General features: G+C 44.9%; 1 protein-coding gene across 1 annotated transcript in view; it reads left to right on the top strand.

The window, feature by feature from the left end:
* Positions 1-10,671, top strand: part of antxr1c (ANTXR cell adhesion molecule 1c) — a 25,466-nt gene extending 14,795 nt beyond the window's left edge. The window contains exons 12-18 of the mRNA XM_079293256.1: positions 489-567; positions 1,668-1,763; positions 1,948-1,986; positions 2,433-2,534; positions 2,677-2,844; positions 4,343-4,423; positions 7,975-10,671. Coding sequence (XP_079149382.1) covers positions 489-567; positions 1,668-1,763; positions 1,948-1,986; positions 2,433-2,534; positions 2,677-2,844; positions 4,343-4,423; positions 7,975-8,220 — 811 coding nt within the window. The 3' untranslated portion in view covers positions 8,221-10,671. The remainder of the gene's footprint in view (positions 1-488; positions 568-1,667; positions 1,764-1,947; positions 1,987-2,432; positions 2,535-2,676; positions 2,845-4,342; positions 4,424-7,974) is intronic.
* The last annotated feature ends 350 nt before the right edge of the window (positions 10,672-11,021 follow it).

Here is an 11,021-nt window from a genome sequence, read left to right as displayed (position 1 = left end):
GAATTCTTCAGACCATCAACAAAGACTCACGCGCTTCCACAATAATCCTCACCTACAGTCTGTCTCCTCCCCCTCCTCCGGTGGAAAACATTTGTATCCGGCTCATTTGGGCTCAGCTTGCTCAATTACAAGCGACACGGACACCGTAAACAAGAAGTCCCGCGACTCACCAAGCAGCTCGTGTCGGACACAGTGTTTTGCTGAGTCCAGTAAAGTTTGAAGATACAACTGAACTGTCTCTCTGTTCTTCAGCTCACAGTCTTGTGTGTTCTGTGGCTGTTTCCTGTCTCACATTCTCACTTCGGTTCGGTGACGTGATTTGGTGTGAAGCCAAGTTCAAATGACATCATCCTGGTTCAAACAAACTGAGCTTCAGAAGGAAACGCTTCAGGCTACAAGACGTGCTCCAATCACCGGCTGTTCTATTGTTCCATCATCCATCATCCAACATGAGTTTCTCTCCCTGAGTGTCTGTTGTTTTGTTTCAGGGTGATTTATCTCCAAGTGAGCATGAACGACGGTCTGTCCTTCATCAGCAGCAACGTGCACATCACCACCACAGAGTGTGTAAGTGGCAGCTTTTTGTCCCCTGTTCATGCATTTAGCCTCATCAGTCACTCAATGGTGTAGATACGAATCGTATTGCATGTGGTTTCCCTCTGCTGTCCCGTCCAACCTCCGAGCAGTTTGTTGCTTTGCTCTCTGCAGTGAGGTTCCCTTACCCCCTTTACCTCTTTCATCTTCCCCTTTCTCAATTTTGTTATTTTTCCTCTTCTTTTTTTTCCGGGACCCAATCCACAGGAGTTTGTAGTAGCGATCCGTCCAAAAAAAGCTCCTCTGAACCCTCAGGAGACAAAAAGGTTTGGAAAGCAGGTTCATGACCGTGAGGCTGCCGGTTCAATCTCAGCAGTGCCCTTGTGCAAAGCAATTAGCTGCTTCTCGCCACTAAACTGAACCACGCAGGCTGAAGTCACACCAGGCTTGAGGGGACACGAGGAGTTGGTGAAGTTGTGATGGGGGTCGGCCTTGTGCAACAAACAATGCGAGCCCTTCCCCAAAGTCTCCCAAAGCGCCACAGCTTTAGCCTTTGTAGTTAGTCCACAAAATGTGCCCTACAGCATGAGAAAACACACTCGTGTGTGTGTGTGTGTGCAGATGTGGTCACTGTTTGCGGTCCGCTGAACGCTGTTACGTCACAAAGAAAACTTGCTGATTTGGGAAATTTCTGAGAGATGATAATTAGTGATAGGGGAAAGTCTAACCACATGTGATCCTCATCTGTGGTCTGTAATGGGAGCCACGTTTGGCTCTCAGTGAGCAAAGCAACTGATGGATTCCTTCAGCGATCACACAGCGCACCCTGACCAGTGTCGTAGAGGAGAAAAACAAGAAACGTGAATATTTACATTGGCAGAAGTGATGGAGAAAGCAACAGGAGTATTACAACATCCTCCTGCAACTCGAGTTTCATTCCCACTACTCTGGTGCTCCTTTTATAATTATTGTATATTATCTTAACAAGTTGTTCTCTTCCCTCTTCTGCTACTCTGGTACGAGCAGTGCAGGAACGTCTGCTCCACACGGTTGTAGTTCAAAATCCCCGTCCAGCACGTGGGCGGAGGAAGTGGTGCTGTAACGTTCTGATGTCGCGTGTGTTTCCTCTCCAGTTCGACGGCACCATCCTCCTGATCACCCTGCTGGTGTTGTTCCTGCTGCTTGCCCTGCTCTTCATGTGGTGGTTCTGGCCTCTCTGCTGCACAGTGGTGAGAACACGTAAACTATGAGAAGAAGAAAAAACACTTAAATTACAGTTGTCCAGAGCTTCAACGAGGTTTGCCTGGACTCCAAAGGGGGCATTAAGCAGCTGAGGGGGCCCTTACAAAAACAACACACAGAGCTTTAGGAGGTCCTCTGCTCATCGATGTCATATCTCTCTTTGTTCCACAGGTGATCAAAGAACCGCCTCCTCCACCTCCTCCTGAGCCCGTGAGTAAAAAGACACACACACACACACACACACACACACACATACCCACCAGGTCTAATGGAGAATGTGTGTCTGATACGTATAGTATCGTATAAAAAATCTACAATGAATTAAACAAATAAAAATGTGGTCGAGTTGATTGATTTGAGACCTAGCGTTGCAAAAGTGCGTCAGCTAAGGCGGTCGCAAACGTTAGTTGCCACATCTCATGAGATGTTCCTGCTGAGACAGAGAAAGATCATTGACTCCAGATTTGTCTGTCTGAAACACATTTTGTGTGAGAAAGTTCGAGAGATATGTGGCTCGTTAAAATGGGTCCAGTATTTACTTTGGTGACCGTGGACCTAAGGAATGGGTCATAATCCGTGTTCGTGTTCATTTCTCCCATTGGAGTTAATAGGGACCTGGAAATAAGTCGGTTTTTGTGTGATTATTCATGATTTAGGAGAGTTCAGATGATGAAGACGGCCTGCCCAAGAAGAAATGGCCCACTGTGGATGCCTCTTATTACGGAGGAAGAGGAATCGGAGGAATCAAGAGGATGGAGGTGACAAGATGACCAAAATGCGTGACGCTAACAATCACGATTGAATCTACCACCCAAAACAACAGAGTGGAATCAGACCACTGTAGATGAGTTTGCCTGCTGCTGTTAGCGTGTGTATTCATGCGCTGCGTGCTGTCTGTAGGTGCGTTGGGGAGGGAAGGGCTCGACCGAGGAGGGGGCTAAGCTGGAGAAGCCGAAGAACGCCGTGGTGAAAATGCCGGAGCAGGAGTACGAGCCCTTCGAGCCCAAACCCAAGAAACCTCACAACAAGAAGGCGCCTCAGGACCGGAAGTGGTACACGCCTATCCGGGTAAACGCACACTCAGGTTCAGACTCATCCAGCAGAGGAGCCACTCGGCTGTCCTGTAACAAAATGTCTGCTTTTCAGGAACACAAAGAGCCTGCCTCACTTACAGCTTGACCACTGTGCGTTTTTTTTTTTAGCTCTTGCCTCAGCGAGTTTCAAATAACTGCGGGCGGCAGAACTTTCTCCGCCCGCAGAGACGCCTGAACTCCTTCAACCGACGTTAAAACATGAAAAGCACCACGAGTGGGGCTGCAAAGTTTTCACAAGACAGCGGGGAGGAATAAAGCCTGTTCTGGTCATATTTATGTATCATTAGTTGCATAAGCACCACATGCTCCAGCTATCAATGTGCACACATAGCCCAAGTGATATAACGTATTCTCCAGACAGACATTATTATTAAGGCTGGGCCGTCAGTGCTGTTTGTGCTTTAATCCTTCACTACAATGCAGCTCTGTGCAGCAACACTGGCCTTTCATACAGTCGCCACGCTGACCGTTATCTGTAGACACTGCTACCTCACAGCTGCATTATGACACACGCCTACAAACAGCACTGCAGTGATTCACGGGGGAATTTGACACCGCTCATACACCACAGTCAGTGAAGGAAGGAGGTGAAGTCAACTTGCTCCCGCACAGACATGGAACAGGGAAACAAACAATACTATTGTGCTGTAAACTAACTACTTAACTCTCCATTGACCTCCATTGTTGTGCAAACCAGAGAGCAAACCTATAAATCCTATTTCTAGTGTTCCTGCTATGATTTCTAAGCGATCTAATTGGTTACAGGGTTTTTTTTTTGATCGCAGTAATTGAAAATGTGTGTGTTTTAGAATTTCATACTTAGTGTAAAGCAGACAATGTACTCAATGTTTATCATACCTGGTCAACAGATGAGGCTATATGAGTTTGTGCTTTTAATAACTATGTCACAATGTCTTGACAATAGCTGAAAAAGATGTCGCTATGTCTAGGTATAGATATTCACTTGCTTCTTCTCAAGCACGTGCCACTGAGGCCCCAGGAGTCTGCACTGTTTTGGTCCAATCAAATGACAGCAGGCGCTTAATGTTCGGAAGTGTAGAATCTAAACAAACTGTTTTGTCCTTTTCCTCCCTGGCAGAGCGTTGCATAGTGATAACTGTTAACAGAGAACTGCTCGATTTGTGGCAGCGGAGGAATTGACTCACGGGGAATTAAGGATCGTGTCTAAAGTTAAGCAGACATGAACCAAAATATGTCGACGTGACGAATCAGCACAGTTTCAACCAGAGAGGAAGGAACTCATCAGCAGAACCAGCTGCTGTCGTGTTTGTTTGGGATTCAAACCTGCAGCCTCTCGGCTTGACGGCGCACTGCTGAGGACCACAGACCAAATGTCCGCTGATACGCGAGAAACCGCTTTATTGGGATTTGATTGCGTCACGGATTGTGTGCCAGAGTTTCGGTGTCCAGATGTGGCCAGCTGTTAAACCACTCCCCTCTGTCCTGTTCAGGGTAAACTGGATGCTATCTGGGCTCTGTTTCGCCGCGGGTACGACCAGGTCTCCCTGATGAGACCCCAGCCCGGGGATCATGTGAGTAGCTCAGCGGTATTTCATCTCATCAAATGCTTTTACACACACACACTCACATTCACTTCCTCTGTTCCTTCACGTTCTGCTTCAAGTGCATCCCTCCTGCAGTGTTTTATACCTCTGATGACCCATATTTATTTATTTTTTCTTGAGTCTGCTGGGTAAATTAAATAAAAAATATATTTCTTATCTTTTGGCTCATAATAAGGGAGATGCCCGGACTCATATTTCAATCTATGGTGTTAAGCTACTTAGCTGATGTACTATCTTGAATTTTTTTCCTCGTAGCTCGATGGGGGTGTTTTCTGACGGGTTCGTGCTTGTGAGATGGTCAAAACCCCCCCATCTCCTCATATCAGCCACATGGGTTCGTTTTAATGCCTGTAGACTCTGTGTTTAAAAAAATGCCCCAAAAAAGAGTTTGGTTTGAATGTGGAGACAAGACGGGAGGTCACTGAGTGCACACGGCTCTCTAGGGACGTTTAAATCCCTCTGACACATTCAGAAAAGACAGTTCATGTTTTAATGTGTTCTGGAGATTCTTTATCACTTCCAACTTCACTGGTTTTGATGGGCACTTTGTAATTCAGTGGTACATATAACTAAGGAGTATGAATTCTGTCGGCTGCTTGGTTTGTAGACGCGCTAGCGGCGTGTTTAATAAGCAAATGGTGCTAAAGTCAAATTTTCACTGCATGGTTCGGCACGGCTCTACTCAACTCGCTTGGAATCGTTGTTTTTTGGGGGTTTTCTATGAGCAAAAGTTGCGGATAGTACCCGGTGCTTCTTTGGTACCACCTTCGGTCAAAGTTCCAAGCGAGCGGAGCCACTACGAGAAGACGGAGTTGAACCGTTGGAGACCACGGATTCGTCAGAGAGAATCGTCACCAGCAAGTGTTTTTTATTCGATTCATTTTCATTCATTTTCGATTCATCACTACAGTTTGGTCGCTGTTTAAAGGATCCATCGAGTGTTGTTTTGGATGATGTCACGTCAGTATGACGGCTGGCTAACAATCCCGCCTACAGGAAACCATCTGGCGTGGAAAAGACATTTTAAAAAGAGCCGGTAATTCGCGGTTCTCACTTCTTCATCCGCTCCTCTTCTCTTCCTCCCGTTTTCACTCTTTCCTGCCCTCCCCCAATCTGTTCTCCACCTTTTCCCTCGCTGCTCTCCACAGCCGTCTCTCCCGCTGATCAGGCCCGTCCCCACCACAAGTTAAAACCGTGCCTTGTTAGCAGAAGAGTTCCAGTGATTTCTCTTTTTTTTCTTTTATTATTATTTTATGGGAATTCCACATTTAAGAGCGTTTTCTTGGCACTGAATCGGGAACAGAGACAGAAATTGCTTTCAGCTTTCCCTGAAACAAATCAGATAGAAAACAATGATCGTTAGCTCACGATTACATCTTCACCAAAGCAGATTGGCAGTCAGATAAAAAGAGATTTGGGATTGGATATTCTCAGTCAACAAAATGTTCTCTTACCCAGAGAAGCTTTTAGCGATGTCTAATAATAATAATAATAATAATACATTTTATTTATATCGCGCTTTTCATGACACTCAAAGACACTTTACATTAAAATCATCATATATAAAAACAATACACTAAAAACAAAGTACACAATAATGATGCTTTCCACGTCTCTCTTGTTGCACAGAGGTTAAGCATGACATCTGTTTTAAGTTTTAGCTTCAGAGATTAGCAGTTAGCTGCTGTGTTTGTGTGATCTGTGTTTCTTATGTTGCATGACGTCTGTAAGCTCTGCATGATGCAACGCTTGCTCTCTTTCCACTCAAATGATGTCGCCTCCTCAAGTCATTTGCGGTTTCTAACGATGCGGTAGAAACATCTCCCAGGCCGGCTCACTTCCAGGTACCGTAGTGTTTTATTTCAAGGCCAAAGTGGAGTGGAAACAAGCATGGGGCCTTTTTGTGTTACCTTTGGTGTTACGTTACCTGCTGCCGTCCCACCCTGTAACGGACCTTTGAGAGCAAAGTCTCACACTCCAAAGCTGGCAGACCTTTAAATGAACAGGAACGCTCGCTCTGTACACGAGGCCGAGTTCACCGATTCTTCATCCGTCGTTCTGTTGCCGTACTGCCTTTTTCATTGCCATGCCAACAGCTGCCCTTGACACCGGCCCGGCTACAGTACTGCATCGTGTAGTAATGAAGTTAGTTCTAAAAATGTATCGAATATTCTTCATATACTGTAACTACTACACACACACACGTTTTCTTTCTTCCAGCAATGAACTCAACAACCCCTCCTCTTGTTTGCTCAGTATAGGCTCAGCATGATTCAGAGCGGAGGGGTTTTGTGTGTGTGTGTGTGTGTGTGTGTGTGTGTGTGTGTGTGTGTGTGTGTGTGTGTGTGTGTGTGTGTGTGTGTGTGTGTGTGTGTGTGCCTAGAGAGTATCATGGTTTGGCTTACATAGAAAAGTTAGTCACATAGTTTTTTGCTTATGTGCATTTAGTTTGTGTGTGTGTGTGTGTGTGTGTGTGTGTGTGTGTGTGTGTGTGTGTGTGTGTGTGTGTGTGTGTGTGTGTGTGTGTGTGTGTGTGTACACATTTGGACAGGAGTTAGCTATTATGAGAGTGTGTTTGTGTGTGTGTCACCAAACCACATCCATTACACTGGCATCAGAGAGTACAGTATGAGGTAGAGCTAGTCCACAATCAGTAGTTTGTCTCTCTCTATCTCTCCCGGTCTCTCTCTCTCTCTCTCTCTTTAATCCAGGAAAATGTTCATAGATTCAAACTGCAGCTGGGTGCTAACAGAACAACGTACATGAAGCTATTTTTAATATGCCCTTTACATGCAGTTTAACATTTCTAAACTCAACGGTCATTGCATTCTCTCAGTATCACCTGCAATGAGGCTTACAAAAAAGAAAAAGAAAAGGTGACGGCAACACCTGGGAGTCACTTGCTTACATTGTCAAAGGAAAAGCTCGACACATGCCGCTCTCATATCTGTATACGCTGAAACACGTAGCCACCGCCAGCAGCCGGTTAGCTTAGCCTAGCATTAGTCACCAGCTGAAAAAGAAAAAAAACCTGATTCTTCATGAGTTTCTCAATAAAGCCTGCCAGGGATGGAGCCGAAGCGCAGCTGTAGTTTAGAGAATGTGTGCATGTTGCCCAAAGAAAGCCGCCTTTACTCATCTCCTCTCCGTCGGTGATTCCATGAGGCCAGAAAACTGTTTCAAGAGTTTCAGAACATCCTCATCCAGGCCTATTTTTGATTTTTTTTTTTTATCGACGTCTAAGAATGCCCGACTGGATAAGTGGTGACAGACCAGAAACTGGTGGTCGCTGCTAGATTCTTGTCCTTTTTCTGCTCTGCGTATTCATCTTTTTGTTTACGGAAGCTAATTCACCAGTCGGGATGAACGGAATGTGTGTTAGCATGCTAACATTTGCTAATTAGCACTAAATACGTAGATCGATTCAACCCGAGAGCCACTAAAAACTAAATCTAATTGATTGCAGATTTGACCTCAAACATTTTTTTAACCTCACACGTATCCTTGCTTCCCTTCAGGGTCGATGCATCAACTTCACGAGGGTGAAAGAAGAGTCGGCGGCAGCCAAGGCCCCACCTCGCACCCCGATCCACACACCCTCGCCCCCGCCACCGGAGACCGCCTCCCCGTCTCCGACCGCCGCCAGCCCTCCCGCCAGATCACCCCCTTCAGGCCAAGTACCCCCGGGACCACCGCCGTCCCGCACGCCTCCGGGGCTTCCTTGTGCACCGCCATCGCGCCCCCCGCCCAGCCTCCGCCTCTGAATCACACAGACAAAACAAAACTCCCCCTCCCCCCCCAACGCACCCGCTTTGATGTCACAGACCTCTGTTGACTAGTTCTTCCAGTTGAAGGTTGTGGTCCTCGCTGCCAAAGGTACTCCTGCTATCAGCCAAAGATCAGCAGCATTTCCAGTCCCAGTCGTACTTTGTTCCCCTTCTTGTACGGGAGACTGTCAAGTCAAACTGTATATGTGTCATTTAAGTCATTTCAAACTAAAATAATTAACTCGGGAGGAATAAACGTATAAATACAAGTCTGTGTCGTTGTTTACGTGCAAAATGAAGAGTGGACCCCCCCCCCCCCCCTCCCATATTGGAAAAAAAGCAGTTTGACTTGACATTGTGTCCCACACAGAGGGTGAACGAGGTGATTCTGGCACATATATTTGACTTAGTGTTGCCGTTTATGAGGTCAGGGTGGATTGTTGCTGGACAGCAAAGCATGTGGGCACAGGAAGTGCACGGAAGAAAAACTGCAATGGATGAAATTTCTTTGTCGTCTTCATCAACTACTGAGTGAGGCCGTTAAAAGTTAGGTTGTACATGAAAATCTGAGTTAACCCGGCGAAACCTCGAATGGATTGGACTATTTTCTCCATTGCTGTGACTGTGAATCAGAGGTTTTGGCAATTCGATTTCACAGAAATTTCAATTGGTCGTGTTGTTAATTAAGATAAAAAAAATATCAAATTTGCTAAAAATTAATTGTTTACAATTTGAACTTTGGTTATTGTTCTGAGTGCCAAAGGGATTTTTTTTCCACCTTTTTGTGATGTTTCTAATATTCAACAACATGCTAACAAATGTTCACCCTTTATTACAGAAATGATACAGTTACATGATTTTGTGGTGCAGTTTGTGTACCATTAGTGACAGGGAAGTGTACAGATGTTATATGGAAGGTATGTTTTTACAATATGTGATTGAGATACGTTTTTAATGTTACATTGGTTGATATCTTTGAGGCTTTGGATTTTGTCCTTGACCACCTTTTCATGTTTCATTGAATTTAGAATACAGCAATATATATATATAGTTTTTTGGGGGGGGGGGGGGCGTTTGGTATCTGCGTAAATAGACTGCTGGACAACTACAGTATGTATTCCCTTTTTCGTCAGCATTTCGACATTGAAATGGAGCAACCAGAAATCAGGTTGACGTCTCTCCTCATACCTTTTCACACACAATCCTGAAACTGTACTTTAATACCAATATGTGTGTTTTATTTCTTCAGTTTTATCATCACCGGTCACATTGCAACTGCAGGGCAGTTCAAAGAGCATCTAATTTATTATACTACCCGAGAGAAATAAAGGAGTACTTGAATATCGACAAGGTGTCCAGCCAACAAGACGGACACTGTGCGCAGGATTTAGAAACACAACAGTTAGCCAGTTAAAAGTCATAAGGCGTACCAGCGTTTCACAACCCCTCGGCTACACTGAGACACATTTCAAACCGGAATGTAACCCCGTCACTGTTTATTTGTTAAAAAACAAATGAAAATTGAATGAATCTTGGTGTGCATTACGCGCCACCTCGCTAGCAAAAGGCGCCGCTGCGTACGTGTTAGCAGTGGCTCACATAAAATTCTGGGGGGGGGGGGGGAATGGCCCCCCAAAAAATGGACAGAACTATGAAATTTTGACTTCGGTGTGTAGAAAAGGAGGTTTAAAAAAACGCTGGTATTCCTCCTCTATCCACTTCCTTCTGGAATTTTCTTCTTGTTCGATTTTTTTTCATACTTTTATTTTGAAGTACGTCTATCAGTTATAGCGTGTACCCTTTTACTACATGCATTCATAATCGCTCTCAGTGCCTTATAGCTAGAAGAAAGATGCATCAGTTGCTTTACTATTGTCATAAATACCATTACAGCTCAGTTAGAACACATTTGAATGTCAAGGTGCTACATGTTGCAATCAACAGATGAATTGGGAAGCATTAATTACCATTCATTAAGACATGGATAAGACAATCAGGTTTCGCGAGCAATTTCCAGCATTACATTTTACTACATTTTCCCTTATAGAAAAGCAAAGTATTATTACTTTTGACTCAGCGGTGGGCATTCCCTTGTTTTGGTAGATTTTTCACTTATAATTCACAAAATTGTTAAACTAAGGTTTTAAACATTTATTGTTTGAGAGACTTGAGAGATTTTGTTCTTCACAATGTGGTAATTCAGTTCACCTCTGCAAGAATTTCAGTATAAACGCAGACCAGCGTTTGAAGGGGAACTTCTGGCTATGAGAGCTCAATGGCATTCCTAATCAAGACGAGATACATTATGTTAATCTGTGTTTTTCACACCTATAAACAGCAGTACTGAAGCAAATATGAAAGACGTATATCATTTTCTCTTGTTGGTTGAAATTACTTCTTCCTTCTTTTTTTTTACACGGTATCAATAAAGGTTGACTTCCAAGCTTCTCCCGGAGAGTGTCTGTGTGTGATTTGTGCCTGGACTCATGCGTCATACAGGATTCAGTGTCCCTGCAAATTTGGCCAGTAGATAACTGTGCTGGGTTCACCACTTGCTACCTTCCGGTCACCAGTTTAGTACTAACCTTTCAACCTCTACCTCAAATCGTCAAAGAGGCACCAATGAGGCACCAAAGAGGCACCAACGAGGCACCAAAGAGGCACCAACGAGGCACCAACGAGGCACCAACGAGGCACCAAAGAGGCACCAAAGAGGCACCAACGAGGCACCAACGAGGCACCAAAGAGGCACCAACGAGGCACCAACGAGGCACCAAAGAGGCACCAACGAGGCACCA

Source organism: Melanostigma gelatinosum (assembly GCF_949748355.1).
Source record: "Melanostigma gelatinosum genome assembly, chromosome: 21".
Classification (NCBI taxonomy): domain Eukaryota; kingdom Metazoa; phylum Chordata; class Actinopteri; order Perciformes; family Zoarcidae; genus Melanostigma; species Melanostigma gelatinosum.
This window is presented reverse-complemented; position numbering and strand designations above follow the sequence as displayed.